Here is a 25611-nt window from a genome sequence, read left to right as displayed (position 1 = left end):
GGTGACAATATACAGCCTTGACGTACTCCTTTTCCTATTTGGAACCAGTCTGTTGTTCCATGTCCAGTTCTAACTGTTGCTTCCTGACCTGCATACAGGTTTCTCAAGAGGCAGGTCAGGTGGTCTGGTGATCCCATCTGTTTAAGAATTTTCCACAGTTTATTGTGATCCACACAGTCAAAGGCTTTGACATAGTCAATAAAGCAGGAATAGATGTTTTTCTGGAACTCTCTTGCATTTTCCATGATCCAGCGGATGTTGGCAATTTGATCTCTGGTTCCTCTGCCTTTTCTAAAACCAGCTTCAGTTCAGTTCAGTTCAGTCGCTCAGTCGTGTCCGAGTCTCTGTGACCCCATGAATAACAGCACGCCAGGCCTCCCTGTCCATCACCAACTCCCGGAGTACACTCAAACTCATGTCCACAGAGTCGGTGATGCCATCCAGCCATCTCATTCTCCGTCGTCCCCTTCTCCTCCCGCCCCCAACCTTTCCCAGCATCAGAGTCTTTTCCAGTGAGTCAACTCGTCGCATGAGGTGGCCAAAGTATTGCAGCCTCAGCTTTAGCATCAGTCCCTCCAATGAACATCCAGGATTGATCTCCTCTAGAATGGACTGGTTGGATCTCCTTGCAGTATAAGGGACTCTCAAGAGTCTTCTCCAACACCACAGTTCAAAAGCATCAATTCTTCGGCGATCAGCTTTCTTCACAGTCCAACTCTCACATCCATACATGACCACGGGAAAAACCATTGCCTTGACTAGACGGACCTTGGTTGGCAAAGTAATGTCTCTGCTTTTTAAAATACTATCAAGGTTGGTCATAACTTTCCTTCCAAGGAGAAAGCGTCTTTTAATTTCATGGCTGCAATCAGCATCTGCAGTAATTTTGGAGCCCAAAAAAATAAAGTCTGACACTGTTTCCACTGTTTTTCCATCTATTTCCCATGAAGTGATGGGACCAGATGCCATGATCTTTGTCTTCTGAATGTTGAGCTTCAAGCCAACTTTTTCACTCTCCTCTTTCACTTTCATCAAGAGGCTTTTGAGTTCCTCTTCACTTTCTGCCATAAGGGTAGTGTCATCTGCATATCTGAGGTTATTGATATTTCTCCCAGCAATCTTGATTCCAGCTTGTGCTTCTTCCAGCCCAGCGTTCCTCATGATGTACTCTGCATATAAGTTAAATAAGCAAGGAGACAATATACAACCTTGACGCACACCTTTTCCTATTTGGAACCAGTCTGTTGTTCCATGTCCAGTTCTAACTGTTGCTTCCTGACCTGCATACAGGTTTCTCAACAGGCAGGTCAGGTGGTCTGGGATTCCCATCTCCTTAAGAATGTTCCACAGTTTATTGTGATCCACACAGTCAAAGGCTTTGGCATAGTCAATGAAGCAGAAATAGATGTTTTTCTGAAACTCTCTTGCTTTCTCCATGATCCAGCGGATGTTGGCAATTTGATCTCTGGTGCCTCTGCCTTTTTTAAAACCTGCTTGAACATCTGGGAGTTCACGGTTTACATACTGCTGAAGCCTAGCTTGGAGAATTTTGAGCATGACTTTGCTAGAGTGTGAGATGAGTGCAATTGTGCTGTAGTTTGAGCATTCTTTGGCATTGCCTTTCTTTGGGATTGGAATGAAAACTGACCTCTTCCAGTCCTGTGGCCACTGCTGAGTTTTCCAAATCTGCTAGCATATTGAGTGCAGCACTTTCACAGCATCATCTTTCAAGACTTGAAATAGCTCAACTGGAATTCCATCACCACCACTAGCTTTGTTCGTAGTGATGCTTTCTAAGGCCCACTTGACTTCACATTCCAAGATGTCTGGCTCTAGGTCAGTGATCACGTTATCGTGACTATCTTGGTTGTGAAGATCTTTTTTGTACAGTTCTTCTGTGTATTCCTGCCACCTCTTCTTAATATCTTCTGCTTCCGTTAGGTCCATACCATTTCTGTCCTTTATCGAGCCCATCTTTGCATGAAATGTTCCCTTGGAATCTCTAATTTTCTTGAAGAGGTCTCTTGTTTTTCCTATTCTGTTGTTTTCCTCTATTTCTTTGCATTGATCACTGAGGAAGTCTTTCTTATCTCTCCTTGCTATTCTTTGGAACTCTGCATTCAGATGCTTATATCTTTCCTTTTCTCCTTTGCTTGAATATCTGGAAGTTCACGGTTCACGTATTGCTGGACTGGCTTGGAGAATTTTGAGCATGACTTTACTATGGACCACTGCTGCTGCTACTGCTAAGTCACTTCAGTCGTGTCCGACTCTGTGTGACCCCATAGACGGAAGCCCACCAGGCTCCCCCGTCCTTGGGATTCTCCAGGCAAGAACACTGGAGGGGGTTGCCATTTCCTTCTCCAATGTGTGAAAGTGAAAAGTGAAAGTGAGGTCAGTCAGTCGCGTCTGACCCTTAGCGACCCCACAGACTGCAGCCTACCAGGCTCCTCCATCCATGGGATTTTCTAGGCAAGAGTACTGGAGTGGCTTGCCATTGCCTTCTCCGACACTGCACACTTGTCAGATTCTAAGATTCTAGTGAATCCAGTCTTAAATAATTTTGTGAGTTTACCATAATTTAAATAATTTTGGGTTTACCATACCCGCTTGGATGATACAAAAGACAAAGTATATAGTAGGCCCTGGGATTTACTACCCAAACTTAGGTCCTTGCTAGCTTTGGACCTAAGAGAAAAACTGTTAAACCTCTGTGGCTTCAGTTTCCTAATGAGGATAACAATTATTAAGCCTCACAGCTCTGCAGTTATGTAAACATCTTGTTGTAGGTGTGTGTGCATGAGAAAAAGCTACAAAGTGGCATACAAAGATAATGCAATGTACTAATTATCTTCTAAAAACACAGAACAGCATGATCTCCAGAAGCAGCAGCTGCTGTGCACTGACCAGGGGCCTCCAGTTCAGTGGCGTCTGGGACAGATCTGCACACCGGCTCAGCAAGGCTTTGACCAAGGCCTGCAGCTCCTTGTACAGTACAGGTAGCGCACTCTGATGATCCTTCCTGCACACAGGGAGACAAAGGTAGGCCGACGGTCAGGTCAGGGTACCCCAAGATAGCCCCAGGTTCTCAGGCAATGAAGGGGCATGTGGTGGATCCGAACATGGGTCCAGGAACTGATCTGACAAAAGTCCCAGCCCCAGCATTTGCCTGTTGTGTGACTTTACACACATTCCTCATCCTCTCCAGCCCTCAGTTTCCTCATCTAGTAAGTGAAAGGTAACAGTACTGTCCTCATAGAATTATGCTAAGGACCAAATTGATAATGTAGCCAAGAACTCAGGACAGTGCTTACTAGACAGCAAGTCCTTATAAACGCCAGCTATGACTATGACTGGGCTTCCCAGGTGGCGTCAATGGTAAAGAACCCACTCGCCAATGCAGGAGATGGAAGAGATGTGGACTTAATCCCTGGTTCAGAAAGATCCCCTGGAAGAGGGCATGGCAACCCACTCCAGTATTCTTGTCTGGAGAATCCCATGGACAGAGGAGCCTGGCGGGCTACAGTCCACAGGGTTGCACAGAGTCGGACACGACTGAAGCGACTTAGCACGCATGCACGCACACACATGACTATGGGTACTGTTATTAAGGATACAAAGGGTTTTCTCACTGAAAAGGGCCTCCCAATTAAAGAAGTACTACCTAGAACAGAAGGTGTATCAAGAGATGTATATGGCCACTGTTCTCAAATAACTGATGAGCTCTCTTAATTTTTCAAGTAATTTAATTGGAGGATAATTACTATACAATATCATGATGGTTTTTGCCATGCATCAACATGAATCAGTCACAGGTATACGTGTTCCCCCATCCTGAACCCCCCTCCCACCTCCCTCCCCACCCTATCCCAAGCTCTCTTAGAGAAGAGAAATCAAGTTTTATTTCTGTTACCTTGATAAGGAAAATCATGATCAATAGGTAAATGTTATCAAGGATCCAGATCTTATTTAAGGAATGAATATAAGGAAGAACTTTCTAAGAGTCAAAAGGGTATAGAGGCACACAACACTGTAAATTACCTATACTTCAATAAAATTTTTTTAGAGCTGAAAAAGTCTCTATAGAGGTAGACAGGAGTATCTAGGAGGGAGTGAGCTCCCCATTATTGGAGATTATAAACAGAAACTGGAAACTATGCTTGGAGAATCAATCAATATCAGAATATGAAATAATGTGAAAAGTAATACTTAGGGTCCATTTGAATTCTCATATTTCTATAGAATCAGAGGAGGTAAGAATCATGATTAGCCTAAATGTGAGCTCCAAGAGGCCAGGGGCCAGTTCTGCCTTTTCATTTTACCTAACCAGAGCTAGATGCACTATAAATTGATGCTAAATTAAAAAAAAAAAAAGTTAAAGGAATGAATGACTGACTACTTGACAGGGTATAGTTTGCTATATTGATTTCCTAGAAATGCTATGATAATTTACGATAAACTGTGTTGTTTAAAACAACAGAAATTTATTCTCATATTCTGGGGGCTGGAAGTCTGCAGTCAAGGTGTCAGCCCCTCCCAAAGGCTGCAGGGAAGAATCCTGCCTTGCTTCTTAGCTTCTGGTGGTTGCTGGCAATCCTTATCATTCCCTGGCTTGTAGATACATGATTCCAGTTTCTGCCTCGGTCTTCACACAGCCCTCTGTGTGTGTCTGTGTTCAAACTCCCTTCTCCTTCTAAGGGCATCAGCCACTGGATTCAGGAGCCCACACGGTATGGCCTCATCTTAACTCAATTATATCTACAAAGGCCCTATTTCCAAACAAGGGCATGAATTTTAGAGGGATGCTAACTCAACCCAATGCAGTAACTAAGGAGAAACCTATGTTAACCCTCATCTCTGGGCTGTTTTTGAACTCTGAAGGCAATCTGTTGGGCCTTCTAACTGCTCAGTTAACTGTATATAGGGAAGGCTTGATTTCCCCTTTCCCTTCTGGAAGCTCTTTCATTTTTCCTTTTTTAGACTTTATTTTTTAATAACAGTTTTAGATTTACAGAAACAAATACAGTAGATAGTGCAGTGTTCCCATATTCCCCCAGCCCTACTGCAGTTTCCCCTACTATTAACACACTGCATTACTGTGGCACATCTATTACAATTAGTGAACAGTATTGAACGGAAGCTCTAACTTTCTATCCTACATTGATAGACAAGCTCTGGCTCTGCCATCTTTAAATTCTTTCAATAGTTCTCACTCCTCATTCCTTCTTCTGGTTGGGCTTCCCAGAGACTTTCTGAATCACTCCACCTCAGAGGGACCACCTCAGTAAACATTCAGGAAAATTAAAGTCAAAAATAAAAGCATCTAAGGATTCAGTTCAGTTCAGTTCAGTCGCTCAGTCGTGTCCGACTCTTTGCGACCCCATGAATCACAGCACGCCAGGCCTCCCTGTCCATCACCAACTCCTGGAGTTCACTCAAACTCATGTCCATCGAGTTGGTGATGCCATCCAGCCATCTCATTCTCTGTCGTCCCCGTCCCCTCCCACCCCCATTCCCTCCTAGCATCAGACTCTTTTCCAGTGTTAATAACCTTATAATTAATAACCTTTGGATCAGAAATAAGTCTCCACAATTCTGACCCAACCAGCTTTCTGGCTTCTTCAAGTACTACTTAACCTCACACAACCTGCTGGCCAGACTGACTACTGTACCCTCAGTAATCCCTAAATTTTCCCACCCACATGTTTTGGCCAATCCTAGTCCTTCCACAAATCTCTCTCTCATCCCTTATGTATGTATATGTCAGTATACATAATAAAACTAACATTTATAAGGTCAATAATATAAGGTTATTAATCCTTTGTAACCCCTTGGACTGTAGCCCACCAGGCTCCTTTGTCCATGGGATTCTCCAGGCAAGAATACTGGAGTGGGTAGCCATTCCCTTCTCCAGAGGATTTTCCCGACCCAGGGATCAAAACTGGTTCTCCTGCACTGCAAGCAGATTCTTTACCATCTGAGCCACCAGAGAAGCCCTTGTAGCACAGTTCAAACCCTGCCTCCTGCCTGAAAGGTGCTATCAGTCCCCCACAACACTGACCTCCTGGGAGAATTGCAGCTCTGCCTGGGAACTTCTGATTGACTCTTGCTCTTACTCTAGGCCTTTGTTACCCTGTTGGTTTACTCACCTCACTCTTGTTAGGATTCATGCCCCAGATTTAGAAATCAAATCCAACAAAGGACAAAAGGGGAAAAGAGACAAACTGAAGCCATTATAATGTAAATGCTATTCTTTCTTTCAATTTTTAGAAGCAATTTTATGCAAGGGAAAAAGACTTAAATATGGTTAAGATGAGACTATAAATGTTAACAACCTTTACAATATAAATTAAAAGTACAATACAAAATTAAAGGTACAGCTGATATTGAGTAGCAGAAGTTAAGGAGGAGAAAGGTAAGGAAGAGCTGGGGTGCTAATATACTCAGCTAACCAAGTAGGGTGTCAAGAGATACTACTTCAAGTTGAGGGAACAAGAAATACAAGTTTTAAGTATATAATTTAAAAGTTTGAAAACAAAATATTAACTAGCAAAAATGTCAAGGAAACGTAGAGAAGACAAAATAGCTAAGTCTTGGTCTTTCCTACTGGCAAGTCAATGAAATGTTCTAAATGGACAAAGAAACAGCATTGCACTCACACGGTTTATTTTTTTTTTTAACAGGTCTGATCTAGTTTATTTACTTTCTATAATCTCTTCAGTGCTGCAAAACCATTTATTTCTTTTTTTTTTTCATGTTTTAATAAACACTTCGTCTTTTTGTATTGCTTCCTTTTTCATCACAATAATAGAAATTTAACACCATATATCACTGTAAAACACATTTCCACATAAATGCTGATAAGCACAAAATATTTTTCATCATTTACATTTTAACTGTAATAATATATGGCAGGATTAAAGCTGCATCCATCGTGTGTCTAACTAACCTTGCTGTAAAGAATTTTTAAATGTAATGGTTTCTGTCACAAAGTAAAATCGTACATAATGTCTAGTGACACAGTACGCTGGTGGATGGGTGGTTTTGGAAAATGGAAATGCAACTTCATTTTTAATTAGATTTATAAACTTCACCACCTCCACCTCCAGCCAGCTTCCCAACCCTCCCTCCCACCACCATTATTTATTTATTTATTTTAAATGGACAAAGAAATAGCATTGCACTCACACGGTTTAGAGTTAGGGAAATAAGTCACCAGAACTAAAACCAAAATGATTTAAAATTAGTTTCCTTTAGAAAGTAGTGACAGAGGACTCTTTCTTTTCATTTTAAACCTTGTGCATGTTTTATTTTTTATTGCTTAAATATATTACTTTGTTAGATTTTTAAAAGGGAGAATGTAGAAACAAAGTAAAATTTTCTATATAAATAAATATGGGTTTCCTCCATTAGTTTTTTCAAGATCAAGCATCTTACTAAGGAATGAGTTCCCATTTTGACCCTAGGATCATTTAGTCTCACCATCCATTTTAACATCATTCATATACTGACTATCTATTAGGAGTGAGGCATATAGCAGTTTAAAAAAAAAATGACATGATCTCTTAATTCTTGGAGATTATGTTATATTGTGAAGAAGACACAGAACAAATGAATAAACAAGAACTGTCAAGTAGGTGCAGAAATAGCCAAGTAGGTCAGTTAGGAAAGGACACTCTGAATGAGACCTCAATGATGGAAAGAGGCCAGTCATACAAAGATTTAAGGGGAATAGCATTTTAGGCAGAAGGAAAAATTAGTAGAAAGGAAGTGGGGACAAAGTCCAGACTGAAAAAAAAGACTGAGTTTTATAAAGTTATATCCACAAAATAAATACTATTTATAAAATAAAATCCTATTTTAAAAAACATGCAAAGAATTGGAAGGAACTCTTCCAAATTAAAATATGAAAGTAGAAGTAAAATAATAGTAGGGTTGAAAAATAAAGTCAAGAAAATCTCCTGGAAACTAGTACATAATGACAAAAAGATAAAAAACTGTCAGACAAAGAAAAGAAATCAGATGACCAATCCAGGATGCCCAACATCCAAATGGCAGTTTCATAAAGGCAGAACAGAGTAAGCAGAATAATGGAAAGAAATAATTCAATGAAATTTCCCTGACCTAAAGGACAAGTATCCCCTGGAAGCTGCTCTGGCCTTGACAGGCCTTTGGGTACACGCAGAGGTGGAAAGTTCAGTCTGTCTGGGTCTCTCACCTCAGAAAGGCAGAAATGGCCTTCAGTGCCTCAGCGGCCACCTCCAGCACAGGACTGCTCACTGCCTCTCGGAGGACACGGCCAGCATCTCTGCACATGGCTGAGCTTGTGAACAGCTTGATCTCTTCTGGCTGCCTGAGAAATTGTAAATGAAGAATAAGCATATGAACTCCTATCACTGACCCCACCAGGAATAAATACCTCCAGTTCTTTGCTTCTCCAGTCTGGCCCCTGCAGGCTTGATGCTCTACCACTTAGCTCACCGAGTCAGGATCTCAGCAAAGAGCAGCAGGCCCTGCTTGTGCAGCTCAGTGTTGTTCATCCTCAGGCTTCCCTGTAGGCTCCTCACCACCGACTCAATCCCTACCTCAAAATGACACGGCAGAGGCCAGGGATCAGTGCCCAGTAGTTTCCTTTCTGCTTTCCCAGCAGAGGGGAGAGGCTCTGGACAGCACACAGTTGCGGGCAGCCCTCAAGGAGCAGTCCTGACAAGTTGAGCTGATGGGGCGGGGTTGTGAGATCTTTGAGGGCAGGCCCTTGTCTAATTCACCTCTGTCTCCCCAAACCCAGAACAACCCACAGCACAGGCCCTGGCATTCGAGGTATTTCGTCAATGCCTACTGACTGGGCTACTACACCTTCTCTACTACATACACTCCTATTTCTCCTCAAAGAATCAGCTCAGACCTCCACTCTCCAGGAAACCTTCTCTGGTCCACGCAGGCAGAGCTATGGGCCTCCCCTGGCCTCCTACACCTCTTGTCCGTCCCCTTTAGCATAACCCTAACCACCTTGTTTATATCTCCCTCCCCTTCCAGAGGACAGGGACCACGTTATATGTATCTCTAAATCTCTAGCTCCCAGCCTGATGCTGGCATAGCATAGGAACACAAAATATGAATAATTGAATGTGCCCAGTCTAAAAATCTAGATGTGATATAAAAAGTCCCAGACAAGGAAGGTATCACCAGGAAAGAAGAAGGGATAGTTTCAAAAAACTTTGAAAGGATAAATCAGCAAAACTTGGGGACTAATTAGATGGGGAGATTTCTGGGGCATAGGAAAAGACTGCTCCAATGCTGAGTAAGGTTGCTCTTGAGATACAACAGGAATTCATCTCTTGGTTGATAGGAGTGTCCTTTTCTCACTAAACATACACTCCCGCCAATTAATGGAGAGCAGAACTGTTTGGCGGAGAAGGCAATGGCAAGCCACTCCAGTACTCTTGCCTAGAAAATCCCATGGATGGAGGAGCCTGGTAGGCTGCAGTCCGTGGGGTCGCTAAGGGTTGGACACGACTGAGTGACTTCACTTTCACTTTTCACTTTCACACATTGGAGAAGGAAATGGCAACCCACTCCAGTGTTCTTGCCTGGAGAATCCCAGGGACGGGGGAGCCTGGTGGGCTTCCGTCTATGGGGTCACATAGAGTCGGACACAACTGAAGTGACTTAGCAGCAGCAGCAGCAGAACTGTTTGGATATCACTGCTTGCCTGTGGAATCTGGTGATGAGTTGGGGCTGATGGAAATGACCAGACTAGCACCTTCCTCCAAAGTATAGGCCAGCCCGCCCATCACTGCTGCTGCCACCTAACTTCAAGGCGCTGTCCACCCAAGCCAGAGCTAGTACAGGACCCACAGTACCAACCGTACACCGTGTGGCACTTGGAAAAGAAGAGTGGCTCTTCTGCTAGGAGTATCAAACAGTTGTAGCAGGACCAGACGAGCACTTCACTGGAAGAGGAAAGATGCTCAAAGAGGAACTCTGGCCAGGGAGAGAGGGAGGAAGCAATATGAAAACTGTGTGATATTGCTCCCTCAACTAATACAAGGGTTGAGATTTATTAAGCATCTCATACCTGTCACTTCATCTGTTCATACATCCTTGCCATAAGACATGATAATTAAATCACAGATAAACCTGGAAAATGCCCTCTGGCTTATTGTCTAACTTCTTCTTTTTACAGATGGGGAAACTGAGGTCCAGAGAGAGACAGCTGGTGGTAGAAGTGGGACTAGAACCTAGGTCCCCTAATTCTCAGGATGGGCAGCAACATGATGCAGAGAAAAGAGGTTGTAGAGCCAGAGAGCCTTGATTTTGTATCCCTTCTCTGCCAATGCCAAGCCTTGTCGATTTAAACCAGCTATTTCCATTCTCTAGTTTAATTTCCTTATTCATAAAATAGCAAAGACAAGGACCTAAATGTGGCAATATTTACAATGCACCTCAGGGCATATTTCCTGGCTCATAACAAACTTTCAAGACACATTAGTTCCTTTTTTTCTACAGGTCTTTCTACCACCCTGCCCTAGATGTTTATTCCTAGATGGTTTATTTCTAGACTGGTCTAAAAATCAGTAACAAATTGCTCAAGGTCAATTAGAAATCTGTAGAAAGAGGATTCAGATTTCCTGAGGTCTATTTCCTAGACTCTGTCATATATAATGAACATGCCCCCAGCCAGTCCCTTCAGTACACATAAGAAAGAATCCCAACAGAACTGCTGCTGCCACTGCTACATGAGGGTCTCCAGTCAGAATTCTGGGGTTTGCAGAGGAGAAAGTTAGAAGGGAACTCCCACCTGGGATGTCAGCATGGATGAAGGCCAGGGCATGCTTCGCTGGTGAGTGGACTAATACTGCAGTTATACATTGGGCACTGGCCACCTGCAGAGTCTCATCTCTGGAGAGAAGAAGCTGGAGAAACAGGCAGCAAAATATGCCACAGTCACAACACAGACAGGACCAGAGGGAGGCACCTGGGTGCCTCAGGGCAAGAGCCTGATTGTCTCTGAATCCCTCCCACGCTACTGGCACAGGTGTAACCATGATACTCAAGGAGAGCAGCTATGGATTATGGAAAAGAGTCTCTATGAACAGCAGCAGGCATGAAATAGAACAAAAGAACACAGTGGCATTCCAAGAACACTAAACCCGTCCCCAAGAATGCTCCGGCTTTCATTGACAAAAGTATTTTCACAGCCCTCGTCCAGTTTTGATGTTTGCAACAAGCCTGGGACGTGACAAGGCAAGGCTCTACTATGAGCCTCGCTTTACAGAGTGTGCAGAAAAGAGTTAACACTGCAGACCTGAGAGTGTACCCTTAGAAAGGCCAGCCTGCAAGGCTGGCCATTCACTGAGTCTGGGAAGCTGAATTTCAGGAGGGTTCCCAATTCTCCCAGAACTGATAAGAGTGGCTCACTGTGACTAAACTGTTTGTTTAAGCAATGCAGTTTATGCTGCACACCTGCTTTCTTTCTGGGACTCTGGGATTTTGGTATGTGCTAGGCAGAGGGTACATACATAATCAGATCCCAATTATAACCTTGGGCGCTGAGACTCTAAAGAGCTTTCCTGCTAAACATTTCATACATGCTGTCAGTTCATTGCTGGAAGAAGAAAGTGCATCTGGTGTGACCCCACTAGGAGAGGACTCTTGGAAGCTTGTGCCTGGTTTTTCCCTAGACCTCATCCCATACACCTTTCCCTTTGCTGATTTTGCTTGGAATCTTTTGTTGTAATAGATCATGGCTGTGGATATAACTGTACACTGAATCCTGTGAGTCTTCCTAGTGAATCACTGAACCTAGAGTGGTCTTGGGGACCCTCAGCACACAGAGGAAGGAATGAAAGATCATTGAAGTTACCCATGCCAGGCCACATAGCTCATAAGTGGCAAAGCTCAGGCAGATACTCAGGTTAACCACATCCAAATCTAGGAGTCTTTCCACAACTGAGATGCCTCCCTCATCAAAATTTTAAATCAGGTTACTCCTCTAATTAAAATGTTTCCATTGAACTCTGAATAACATCCAAACTCCTACTAGACACCATAGCTATTAAGAGTCCCTAAAACACTTTCCCAGGGAAGGCAATGGCAAGCCACTCCAGTACTCTTGCCTGGAGGATTGCATGGACAGAGGAGCCTGGTGGGCTGCAGTCCATGGGGTCGCTACTAGTCGGACACGACTGAGTGACTTCACTTTCACCTTTCACTTTCACACATTGGAGAAGGAAATGGCAACTCACTCCAGTGTTCTTGCCTGGAGAATCCCAGGGACGGCGGAGCCTGGTTGGCTGCCGTCTACGGGGTTGCACAGAGTCGGACACGACTGAAGCGACTTAGCAGCAGCAGCAGCAGCAAAACACTTTCCATGGGGGTCGCAGAGAGTCAGACATGACTGAGCAACAGAACTGAACTGAACAACACTTTCAGAAATCAAGGAAAGAGTTAAATGCAACCAGAGATTTTAAGTGTAGAAGAAACTGGCCTTCTGGGCGGGAAATGACAAGCAAAACATAGCACAAGACAGAGGAGAGAGTGCATGGTTTTAGAGTTTCAAAGGAAAAGGACCAAGCTGCACAGTTCTTAGAGGATACAAACTTAAACCCATCTCAGTTATGTTAGACTTAAAAATGCATACTTAAACAGCCTTTCCATTTGTATGTAAAGGAGTTTCTAGATATTAATCTTTATCTTGTTCTCTTTTATATAGGAAATGACATGTATTTCGTCATGCCTAGTGATAAAAGGCAAACCATTATTTTATGTACCACTAAGAAAGAAAAGCTATAATTAAACTATGACATACCATTAATGGTAAAATGTCTCCCAGTTTCAGAGCTGTCACAGTATTTAAAAGTACCTTAGAAAAATGATATTTAACCATTAAGCAAAGCAATGATTCTTGGCTTAAAATGTATATTATTTATTGTGTTTGGATTAGACTGACAAAACGAAAAAAAAAAAAAAGGAAGAATGGAAGTAGAAGAATACAGACCAGTCTTTATTTAAAATTTTGATATTTTGTTCATCATACATTTTTTGCATTAACTTTTTTTTAAATATTGCATTAAAATACTATTTATCTTGATTGCTGAGGTTTTCTTTTTTTTTGATTGTTGAGTTTTTAGCACCCCCTTAAGTTTTGCACCTAAGACAAGTGCCTTCTCACCTCACCCAAGTTCCAAACTTGCTGATTCTTATAGTAAATAAAATACTAATCATCCGAAATGGCCAAGAGAGGAACAGTCTCCACGTATGGATGGAGGACAGGACCTCTAAACCAAGATTCCTGTCTCCATGAAGCTCTCTCTCCCTAGGGAGGTGCTCTCCAATCTCTGTCCCTGCCACCCTCATGCTGCCTTGGTGCACTGTGAGGACACAAGACCTTGTGCTCCTGCTGAGTCCAGGAGCAAGGTTCTAACCAGACACCACCAAGGACTCCAGGACAGCAGCAATTAAGTGAACACAGAAATTAACCCACTATGAGATTTTGTGGTTAGAAGACATAAGACTTGCTCTTGAGAGTTCAAAGGCCCTGAATGGACCATTCCAGAGGCGTCCTAGGGAGGGTAGGAGGGGCAGTTTGCTCTGGTTTTTTGATTCCTACCTTACCTAATCCCAACTGTCCCTTTCCCATTTCTAACCAAGGTACCTCCTCCTTTCTGCAGAAGGAGTCCCACAGTCTGGTCAATGAATGATATCCCTGGTATCAGATGAGGATAAGCAGCTCTGCCAAGCCCTGTGCTGAGCACTGTGGACAGAGACAGTCAGACTCAGGTCCTGCCCTAAAAAAAGCTCCCAGTTAATCCACAACATGGTAAGGTAAGCACTGTGAGGAGGGCACATTCTACCTAAAGGAGCCAGGGGACAGGGGAGCTGTATAGGCCTTGAAGGCTGAATCAGACCAAGGAAAGGGGAGAGGCTTTAAAGGCAAAGGAAGAGCATCTGCACAGGCATAGAGACAGCAGGTCCTAGCATATACAGGACCAGGGAGAAGTTGCATATGGCTGGAGTGCTGGGTTGTGGGGTAGAAGAGACAGGCAAGTAAGGCTGAAGGGATAAGCCAGGTCCAGAGAAAGAGGGCTCCACGTGTCAAGCTGAGAAGCTTGAATAACCCCCAAAACAACTGAGGTGGCTTTGTTTCCACGGCTGCATGTATTCTCCATTCTCGGACAACCCAGATGTGAAGGGGAGGACATAAACATAAAGATTCATGACTGAAAGAAAACCAATGTTGAGTCTTCTGATAGCATGTTGTTTTGGCCAGTGAGAAAGTACTTAGGAAATCCTAGGTAGAAAGATAAGGAAAAAGCCCCAGGAGGTTCAGGTTCCTGGGTTACTGAACCCAGAGACCAGGAGTCACAGGACAACTACCTTTTTGAGCACCAAAGGCAGCGGGGTCTCTCCTGGAGGCCCCTCAACACTCTCAGTACTTTCCACCAGCGCAGACTTGTTCATGATCATGGACACAAAGAGATCACACTTCAGCAGCTGCTTTAGCAAACCTAGACAACAAAGGGGTGGGGAAGTGAGGCAAGAGCGGCACGGGTACCAGGACACACCCAAGGTGGCTCCTCAGACATCTACTAGAAGTTTCTGCATCTCTCAATAGATGTTCCTAAGCATTTTATCATTTTTAATGCTACTGTAAATGGGATTGTTTTCTTAATTTATTTTTGAGATAGTTTGCTGCTACCATATAGAAATTCAACTGATTTTATATCCTACAATTTTACTAAATTCTTGTATTAGTTCTAACAGTTTTTAGTGTAGGTTTTTGGATTTCCCTGGTGGCTCAGACGGTAAAGTGTCTGCCTACAATGCGGGAGACTCAGGTTCAATCCCTGGGTCAGGAAGATCTCCTGGAGGAGGAAATGGCAACCCACTCCAATATTCTTGCCTGGAAAAATCCCATGGCCAGAGGAGCCTGGTAAGCTACAGTCCATGGAGTCACAAAGAGTCAGACACAACTGAGCAACTTCACTTTTCTTTCCATGTAGTTTTTAGGGGTTTCTATCTATAAGGTAATATCAAAACAGAGACAATTTCACTACTTCCTTCCTTTACTTCTGCCTTTTGTTTCTTTTTCTTGCCTAATTGTTCTGGCTAGGACTTCGAGTTCTACGCTGAATAGAATCCCACCTTTTTCTTTGCAATCTCCAAGACAGAGAACACCACAATTAATTCTAATTGTCCACATCTGCCCTCCACAATGGACTATGAATTTCTTCAGATTACAGCGTGGGTTTAATCATCTTTACGAACCCAGAAGGGGTCCTGGCTCATAATGAACACTCTCTGTGTATGGCTGAGCTATTCAAAACAGAGCTCTTGGACCAAACGGTAAAAAGAAATTGTTGTTGCCCAGACTATGCTTTTCCCTGTAGCTCCTGTCCAGAAATAGGTCTGCACCCAGTCATCAATCACAGTGCCCATTTGCTCTATCCAAAATATGAAAGCTCCCTGATCAAAAGCATTTGATAGATTTTGTGTATTTATGTAAGGAACTTAACAGGAGAGGTTGAAAGGGTACACTGAACCTCAAATAACAAGAGAAACTTGGACTTCACCCTGGAGGCCAGAGGAAGCCATAGATGATTTTCCAAACAGGAAAATGATGGGACTTGAGTTATGCAGTGTGAAGATTAATTTGGCAGCAAGTACAGGATACACCAGGGCAGGCAGTAAAGACCAGAGGCAAAAAAACTGCTGTCCCACTTTTTCTCCTCTTCTCCTTCCAAAGGTGACGTTCTTAAGATACTACACCAACAAGAGGCATCTTTCATGGTCTATGCCTCTTATCTCCCAATCCCATGACTTCTACCCTGTGCAAAGCAGCAAACCTCCCCACTGCTAATGAGTCTGCATCTCAAATCCTTAAAGAAAAAAATCTCAAAAGCCTTCTCTTTTCTCTCCAGTCCCACATCTTACCCAAGCAGTTGATCTGTAGCTCCTTTGTCTGGGCACCATCCATGGTGGAAAGGAAGAGAGGACATAGCTTCTCCCGGAAATGGCCCAAAAGAATCTCAGCTGCAACTGGGGAGGAGTACAGCTTCCCATAAAGGTAGCAGACAGAAGCCTGCATCCCCTCATTGGGGTACACTAAACCTCTCAACAGATGCTCCATCAGGTCACCTATCCAGAAAACAACCAAGGGATCAGGGGAACCTCGCAATGTCAACTGCTAGATGACACTCCAAACTACTGCCCTGAATGGGGTGGTCATGGTAATCTCCTATAATCCCTCACAATACATGATTTCTGGGAACCTAAAAGAGAAAACCAAGGCATAGAGAAGTTAAGTGATTTACCCTTGGATAAATCCTCTATGAGATACTTATTTCCTTTTACTGATAGAAAGAAGTGCTTCTATATTGCAGAATTAATTCCTCCTCCCATCTGAAAGACTCATAGTAGATACTTAATCCTTTTGTGTTAAAATAATGAATAGAAACAGCCTAAGACTAGAGTTGAGCAATACTTTTTTTCCCCAATTAGCCAATATAAAGTATATTTTGCAGATGGGGAAACTGAAGCCAAAGAAGGAAAGTAATGTCTTTCCAGGTGTACACAGTGAATGGACCTCCCAGATGGAAGTGTGATCAAAGCAGCTCTTGAAAATGTAGCAGCAGCTCTTCCCCAGAAGTCACTCACCATGCTCCATCACAAGTTTCTCTGCCAGAGAAGGGATAGCATCTACCAACTTGCCAAGAAGGGTCAGAGTGGCCAGGCTGCCTCGCATGGAGGGCATGCTACACAGCTACAGAAGGTAAACACATTCCATTCTATAAGTTAGGATGAGAACAGATCTCCCACCAAAGTTCATCTTGCCCTATCCATACCAAAGCCTGTACTGCCTGTATCTCTCACAACAGTTAGTAACCAGCCTCTTTAGCTAAGTATCAATTGCCCCTACTGGACTGGGAAACCCCAGAGGAAAGGGACTGAGACAGATTCCTCTCAGAATCCTCAGTACATAGTTCAGTACATGTTTGTTAAACTAAACTAAAATTAGTGTATTTTGCCCCCTATGGAGCCAGAAACTGGAGGGGTGAAAGTTGGACACATCATAAAAATGGAAAAATTGCAAAAATTTTGCAAAATTTTGCAAAAAAATGCAAAAAATTATTACTATTATCATTATTATAGCTACTATTACTGAACATTCTATTTGTCAGGTACTATGCTTGATGCTTGGGGCTTTTCCGGTGGCTCAGGGGTAAACAAGTCGCCTTCAATGCAGGAGACACAGAAGGTGCAAGTTTGATCCCTAGGTTGGAAAGACCCCTGGAGGAGGGCATGGCAACCCACTCCAGGATTCTTGCCTGGAGAATCCCATGGACAGAGGAGCCTGATGGGCTATAATAGGGTCACAGAGTCAGACATGACTGAAGCAACTGAGCATGCATGCATGCTTGATGCTTTTCAGGGAGAGTCAATAGTATTTATTTCACCTTTTCCATTGACTAGCTATAGCACCTTAAGATTCTTAACTCTTCTGATGGGAATTAGTAATAGTACCAACTTCACTGGGTTGTTGAGAAGATTGAATGAGATATTGCATGTAAAGCACCAACACAGTGCCTACAGTATAGAAAGGGGCATCACCATAATGATGTATTGATATTTATAAATATAAATTTATAAATGTAATCTCATACATTAATCACATGCAGAGTAATTATAATGACACAATAATTTAACTCTTTCTAATTAAATGTTGCTCTTAATGGTGTTAAGTAAACGTCTGTCTTTCTCTTGCAAAAAAAAGTGATTCTGATATTATTCCTGTATCTTAAACAATGCAAAAGCTGCTTGTTTAACTGATATCTTTGACTACATTGAATAAAGCAAATTAAATATAACTATTCAGTGCTTACTTTAGATGCAGATAAAAACAAATGCCTTCAGTACAAAATACTGTATACAATTTAAACCAAACAAAAATACTAGGCCAAGACATAGTGAACATATTTCCTTAATAAACTTATCAAGGAAATCTGTTCATATTTAGGAGGATATAGAGAATGGCCGCCCGCTCTGGTGTTCTTGCCTGGAGAATCCCAGGGACGGGGGAGCCTGGTGGGCTTTCATCTATGGGGTCACACAGAGTCGGACACGACTGAAGTGACTTAGCAGCAGCAGCAGAGAAAGGGCATGGGATGATTATGCCAGAAAATGAACTTCACCAACATGGAGATAGCCTTTGGGAGACTAAAAGCAAAAGGGAGGAAGCTACAAAGAGTACTGGAGCAGAAGACCCAGGCCCCAGCTCTGGTTCTGCCACTGATTCAGTGACCTCAGGCAAGTCCCTTTTCCTCTCAAGATTCAATATCCCAATCTATCCAAAGAAGGGTTGACCCAGCTCTGACATGTGAGGATTCCAAGAGGTACTTAAGAACCCACAGATACTGACCTCTTTGTGACATTCATCCAGCAGGCAACGAATGGTCTGCTCCAACTTCAGCTGAGTCGTAAGCTGGATAAGGACTGAACAGACACAATAGCATTACTTACCAGAAGACAACCCCAGGCCCAGACTTTTAATCAAAGTCATCTGCTTGTGTTAATTGGCATTAGTCTTTTCTATCACCTCCATTCTTGACTATTTTTTCATCAATGGTTCACAAAGAGGCAATACATTAGAATAATCTAGGAAGCTTTAAAAAAAAATAAAAACTGCTCAATTCCATCCTAGACCAATTAAATCAGAATTTCTAGAGAAAGAGTCTAAGCATTTGGACTTTTTTTAAGTTTACCAGGTAAGTCTATTGTGAAACCAATGTTGAAAACTACTATCATTATATTATTTCCACTTTTTTCCTTCCTTAGAATTTGCTACTTCATATACTAAAAAAGAGTTACAAGTGAATTATTGTGCTGATAATTGACAATAATATTATCAGTTCAGTTCAGTTCAGTCGCTCAGTCGTGTCCGACTCTCCGCGACCCCATGAATCACAGCACGCCAGGCCTCCCTGTCCATCACCAACTCCCGGAGTTCACCCAAACTCATGTCCATAGAGTCGGTGACACCATCCAGCCATCTCATTCTCTGTCGTCCCCTTCTCCTCCCGCCCTCAACCTTTCCCAACATCAGAGTCTTTTCCAGTGAGTCAACTCGTCGCATGAGGTGGCCAAAGTATTGCAGTTTCAGCTTTAGCATCAGTCCTTCCGATGAACACCCAGGATTGATCTCCTTTAGAATGGACTGGTTGGATCTCCTTGCAGTACAAGGGACTCTCAAGAGTCTTCTCCAACACCACAGTTCAAAAGCATCAATTCTTCGGCGATCAGCTTTCTTCACAGTCCAACTCTCACATCCATACATGACCACGGGAAAAACCATAGCCTTGACTAGATGGACCTTGGTTGGCAAAGTAATGTCTCTGCTATCAAGGTTGGTCATAACTTTCCTTCCAAGGAGTAAGCGTCTTTTAATTTCATGGCTGCAATCAGCATCTGCAGTGATTTTGGAACCCAAAAAAATAAAGTCTGACACTGTTTCCACTGTTTCCCCATCTATTTCCCATGAAGTGATGGGACCAGATGCCATGATCTTTGTCTTCTGAATGTTGAGCTTCAAGCCAACCTTTTCACTCTCCTCTTTCACTTTCATCAAGAGGCTTTTGAGTTCCTCTTCACTTTCTGCCATAAGGGTGGTGTCATCTGCATATCTGAGATTATTGATATTTCTCCCAGCAATCTTGATTCCAGCTTGTGCTTCTTCCAGCCCAGCGTTCCTCATGATGTACTCTGCATAGAAGTTAAATAAGCAAGGTGACAATATACAGCCTTGACGTACTCCTTTTCCTATTTGGAACCAGTCTGTTGTTCCATGTACAGTTCTGACTGTTGCTTCCTGACCTGCATACAGGTTTCTCAAGAGGCAGGTCAGGTGGTCTGGGATTCCCATCTCTTTCAGAATGTTCCACAGTTTATTGTGATCCACACAGTCAAAGACTTTGGCATAGTCAATGAAGCAGAAATAGATGTTTTTCTGGAACTCTCTTGCATTCTCCATGATCCAGTGGATGTTGGCAATTTGATCTCTGGTGCCTCTGCCTTTTCTAAAACCCGCTTGAACATCTGGGAGTTCACGGTTATCACTCAACCCCAAACCTATCCTTCTATACAATCATTTGTGCGCTTCTGCTGGTGTCTTTGATGAGGAGTGGAGAATAGGCTTGCTCTGCAAGTGTCGGGGAAGCGGCAAACTAGATTTGGCTGCTGCTGAGGGAAGACTCTGGAGAAGGCAATGGCACCCCACTCCAGTACTCTTGCCTGGAAAATCCCATGGACGGAGGAGCCTGGTAGGCTGCAGTCCATGGGGTCTCGAAGAGTCGGACATGACTGAGAGACTTCACTTTCACTTTTCACTTTCATGCACTGGAGAAGGAAATGGCAACCCACTCCAGTGTTCTTGCCTGGAGAATCCCAGGGACGGGGGAGCCTGGCGGGCTTCCGTCTATGGGGTCGCACAGAGTCAGGCACGACTGAAGTGACTTAGCAGCAGCAGCAGCAGCAGAGGGAAGACTCTACCACTCCCAGAGTAAAGAAGCATTCTAGAACAACACTAACAGAAACAGAAAGAAGGCAGGAAGCAAACAGCAAATAGTGAGGAAGGAACAAGTCCTCTCCCTCTAGCTCTGCAATCTCCATCTAGTGCTCACCACCTCATGAAGTTTCCAGAGGATTCCAAGCTATGCTGGCATCTACCAGAAGCAGATGGCTTTAGGATTATAGCTCCACTCTAGAGTGGCCTTGAGGCTTCCCTCATGGCTCAGCTGATAAAGAATCCGCCTGCAATGTGGGAGACCTGAGTTTGATCTCTGGGTTGGGAAGATCCCCTGGAGAAAGGAAAGGCTATCCATTCCAGCATTCTGGCCTGGAGAATTCCAGGGAGTGTATCGTCCATGGGGTCGCAAAGAGTCAGACACTACTGAACGACTTTCACTTTCAGCAGTAAAGAATCTACCTGCCCAACAAGAGACATGGGTTCAATCCCTGGGTCAGGATGATCCCCTGGAGGAGGAAATGGCACCCCACTCCAGTATTCTTGCCTTGGATAATCCCATGGACAGAGGAGCCTGGCAGACTACAATCCATGGGGTCGCAAAGAGTCAGACATGACTTAGCGACTAAACAATAACAACAGGGGAGCCTTGAGGAAAATGGCAAAGGGCAATCTCCCCACCCATGCCAGTGGTCGGAACTTAAAAGTGAGATTTGTTTATCCACATTCTCTATACTGAGAGATGGTCAAAAGTACACACAGATCATATTGACTTATTTGTTACAACTGCTAGCAATTACAGCTGCTAACGCTATGGTTGTATGGTCATAGACCCAGCAGGAGCCAAGCAGCATTTTCTCCTCAGCAGTCTGAGTTTCATATATGGGGTCCTTCCTCCAAACTTGTAAGTTTTAATAATTTCAACCTCTCACTTTGCTTCTCTAGTCCCAGGGGTGGCAGCTGTTTTCAGAAATTGCTACCTTGGTGAAAACTTGGTTCTCTTTTTGCCTTTAGTTCAGTTCAGTTCAGTCGCTCAGTCGTGTCCGACTCTCCGCGACCCCATGAATCACAGCACGCCAGGCCTCCCTGTCCATCACCAACTCCCGGAGTTCACTCAAACTCATGTCCACAGAGTCGGTGATGCCATCCAGCCATCTCATTCTCCGTCGTCCCCTTCTCCTCCAGCCCTCAACCTTTCCCAGCCTCAGAGTCTTTTCCAGTGAGTCAACTCGTCGCATGAGGTGGCCAAAGTATTGCAGTTTCAGCCTTTAGTTACCTAGTTAATAATTCTTTAGAGTTCTTTTTTCTGTTCAAATAACTTGAGTGGTTTGTGTTTCCTCACTAGACTCTAACTGATACAGTTCTTGTTCTTTCTGCAAGAATCCCTTCATCTCAATGCTCCTGTCTTCCTTCCTCTTGAGTCTTACAGGTAAATTCAGACACTTCCACAGCTTTAAATACCATCTATGTGCAGACAACTTCCAATCACCCAAAACTAATGTAAAAAAAGCAGAGTTTGCACGTGTCTTTGTAACAGCGCTCATCAGCCATTGCTATTTACCAGCCAGCCTCTCCTCCAGATTGTAAACTCATACATGGCAGGAATTATATCAGATATATCCCTAGTGTCTGATACGGTACTTGACACAGAGTAGGTGCCAAGGAAAAAAAGTGCAGAATTAATGATTAAAAACTGAGTTTTCTTTATCTGTCTCTAAAATGGAACATTTCATCCAGGTCTCAAATAAAGCTGCAATTCAGAGTAATATTCCCGCCTTCAAATGCTGAGAACACAGAGTTTTACCTTACCTTCAATACAGAGGTCTGTTATGCTCCCATCCTCTACATTACATAACAGTCCTTGGAGCAGAAAGAAGAGGGGGGTGGTTAACAGTTAAAAGAGAAACAAATCCAGAAAGGCACACTATGAATTCTAAGACTAATAGCAGCTTTAAGCAATGTCCCAGCTAAATTCTATCCTCAGCACCAAACCCCAGATTTTCAGTAATGCACTCTGGCTTTAAAAGGATAAAAATAGTCAGTGTGGCACAATATAAAAACTGTGTGTTCTGGAGTCTGTAACAGACCTGGGGTAAAATCCCAGTTCTACCAGCTGTTAGCTAAGGCCTGCCTGAGCCTTGGGGATCATCCTCTCTCCCTTAAAAGACAGTTTTGGCAGCTGAAAGCCTGAAAAGCCTCTAGCAGAGAAAAGCATTCAATGTGAGTTGGCTCCCTTCCTCCCTGAAAGGGTTCTTTCCATAGGACACTATAATTGTATTAAAATGAGGGACTTTTTAATTCATCTTATTTTATACATGAAGAAACTAAAGGTACAGAAAAGGAGTCACTCAATCAAGGTCACACTCAGATCAGCAGACTCCAGATCTGACTATTAATCCTGTTCAAAGACCAGACAGTCTGGACTTTTTAAAAGAACACATCCTCCTTCACACGTTTAATAACACCTGAGCTATAGTAAAGCCAGTTACCATACAATGCATCGTGTTTCTTAGGAAGGGGACCATTTCTTCACCATTATAACAAAATAATTTGCTAGTAAGTTAAACTTTTACATTGCAAGCAGTGCAAACTATCACTCCAAGACCCCAAAAACAAATGTACAAGGTATACAGGCAAAATTCACTCCAGGTTTCCTTTTCAGTCTCACCGAAAAGCATGCTTACGAAGTGGATACAGACTCTCTGATCCTGAGCCACCAGCTGCACAACCAGGGAGGCATGCTTCATGAGAGCATCTCGGAAGCCGGACAGCACATGCTTCTTGCGCACCAACTTGGGGCAGATGAAGAAAATATTCAATAGCAACCAAGCCTCAACTTGTTCTGAACCCAAACAAGTATAATTTCCAAATATAATTACAAGATTATACCAATGGGATCATCTAAACTATGGAGTATGAAAAGAGGCATCATTTACACACAGGAATCCACATGTTCAAACAAAGGATGATACAAGAACTAAGGCTTCTAATACACTATATTTACAAAGCACTTTACTGTTCACTAATCACTCTTTTGTCTACTAGCTCATTTAAGCCTAATTGAGTTGGTAAAGCAAGCAAAAAAAGGAACTACTATTGCTGTTTTGGAGATGAGAAAACTGAGGGTCAGAGACTTTGCCAAGGACTCAAATCTAAGTATCCAACCAGGTCTTGTCCAAGGCTCTTTCCACAGTCCATGAGAATGATACTGGGGACGCTTCATAAGTCTCACTGAAGTAGGTAGAGAAAAATACATTCTTCCATTCAGTCCAGACATAAATCTTCACACTCAGTTTGCCTCCCTATACAGGGAACTGGGTAGCAGCTGTGCAGTGTTCAAGACAGTAACAAAAGATAGATCAAAAAAAGGGTGTACTGAGAACAGAACATGAACATAGGTACAACTGACTACATTACCCCTTCAATTGGTGAAAACTGAAGCTAAGACAAGTACGTTCAATAAAAGGTGAAGTTGCATTGCTTACTGCCTCTAACAAGTCTCTCGTTCTTGAACTTCACCAGTTCCTCCCACATAATTCATTAAGCTAGTGACCTAAATGAGTTATTAAAAAAATGTCAGTGACATTCCTTCACCTGCTGGATTAAATCCAAGCCTTAGCTTGGATTCAGACTCTTAAAGGAACTGATCTCAACCCTGGCTCTACAATATCACCTCCCTCAACTGCCCTTCAAACACATTCTGATGACCTCCCCAAACATCCTTGCTAATCCCATCTCCTGGAAAAAGCTCCCCCATTTCCTCTGGCCCAAATATCACCCATCTTTTCAAGTGTAATTCAAATGCTTCCTCCTCTTAAAAAAAAAAACTTCCTTCATCTCACTTCTTATCCCACCAAACAGCACTTACCATAAACATGTCCAGCTTCTAAATTCCCAGAAATGTGTTCTCTTATTTTCTCCCATACCTCACTGCCTTATTCATCTCTGTATCTCTTACTGTCCAAGAATGGCAGTCTCAGAACTTAGGCTCAGTGATATTGCAGATGTTATCAGCTAGTCCAGCGGTTCTCAGAGTATAGTCTTTGGACCCTGAGGGTGGCCAAAATCCTTTCAGAGGATCCACAAGATGAAAATTATTTCCATATAATACTAAGATGCTATTTGACTTTTTCACTTATTCTACTGAGTGCACAGTAGAGTTTTTCCAAGGAGATATGTCACAACAGATAAAATGCAGAAATCCAGCCATCCTCTATTAAATCAGACATTAACAAAATTTGCAAAAGTGTAAAACAGACATTCCTACCATTATCTGCTTTGTTTTGAAAGTAGTTATTTTCATTTTGAAAATCATGTACATTTAAGTCAAAATGGTAAATGGGATGTTATCTATTTTTTTGTCAAAAAGAATTGCATTAATATGTAATGGATTTACCATTATTTTTAAATCAGTATCTTAAACTTTGTTACTTTCAACACAGTAAATAAACAAAAGCTCTCTGGGGTCCTCAACATTTTTAAAAAGTGGAATGGTATCCCCAGAGCAAAACCTTGAGGACCGCTGAACTAGATGATCCCCCTTCTGAGAATCTGAAAAACAAGTTATCTCCCTAACTCTACTTGGAGGTGTCCATGGACAAAAAACTCAGAGCACAAGTAGGCAGACACTGAGGGAGCGGGCAGGTCAAGCTCCAGCCAGCTCTGCCTCTCAGAAAGGTCTTCCCCTCACCCAACTCCCGCCCGCCCATAACAACCACTTGTCGTTCCTGCTGCCACAGAGCCCAGGGCGCCCCCCTCCCCTCACATTTCCTCAGAAAGCTGAAGGGAATAAGGCCCCATGGTGTGTGCGCCCGGCCCACAGGCTACGTGGGTGCTCGGGCGGGAGGGAGCCTGGGCGAAGGCTGGATCCTGGAGAAGGGGAGAGAGGGTCAGCAAAGGGCGGGATGGCTGAAAGGAGGGCAGAAGGAAGGCTGGGAACGCGTGCCAAGGAGTCTTGGGGGCCCTGAGAGCCCTGGATTTAGTGCGGAGAGCGTAGACCCACACGAGGCGCAGAGCCAGGGTCAGGGCCTCGTTAACAAAGGGGCTGCTGGGCGGCCTGCGGGGCAGGGTGAGGGGCGGGCCTGTGTAGG

General features: G+C 43.3%; 1 protein-coding gene across 1 annotated transcript in view; it reads right to left on the bottom strand.

Annotated features, from left to right (window-relative positions):
- Positions 1 to 25611, bottom strand: part of MEI1 (meiotic double-stranded break formation protein 1) — a 63532-nt gene that overhangs the window by 37629 nt on the left and 292 nt on the right. The window contains exons 2-12 of the mRNA XM_055396274.2: positions 23190 to 23313; positions 22331 to 22381; positions 18422 to 18495; positions 16660 to 16765; positions 15937 to 16140; positions 14380 to 14510; positions 10802 to 10916; positions 9868 to 9984; positions 8482 to 8581; positions 8219 to 8353; positions 2908 to 3022 (exon numbers count right to left, since the gene is read on the bottom strand). Coding sequence (XP_055252249.2) covers positions 2908 to 3022; positions 8219 to 8353; positions 8482 to 8581; positions 9868 to 9984; positions 10802 to 10916; positions 14380 to 14510; positions 15937 to 16140; positions 16660 to 16765; positions 18422 to 18495; positions 22331 to 22381; positions 23190 to 23313 — 1272 coding nt within the window. The remainder of the gene's footprint in view (positions 1 to 2907; positions 3023 to 8218; positions 8354 to 8481; positions 8582 to 9867; positions 9985 to 10801; positions 10917 to 14379; positions 14511 to 15936; positions 16141 to 16659; positions 16766 to 18421; positions 18496 to 22330; positions 22382 to 23189; positions 23314 to 25611) is intronic.

The sequence above is a fragment of the Moschus berezovskii genome, chromosome 6 (assembly GCF_049115385.1).
Source record: "Moschus berezovskii isolate FMDL1 chromosome 6, NW_MosBer_1.0, whole genome shotgun sequence".
Lineage (NCBI taxonomy): Eukaryota > Metazoa > Chordata > Mammalia > Artiodactyla > Moschidae > Moschus > Moschus berezovskii.
This window is presented reverse-complemented; position numbering and strand designations above follow the sequence as displayed.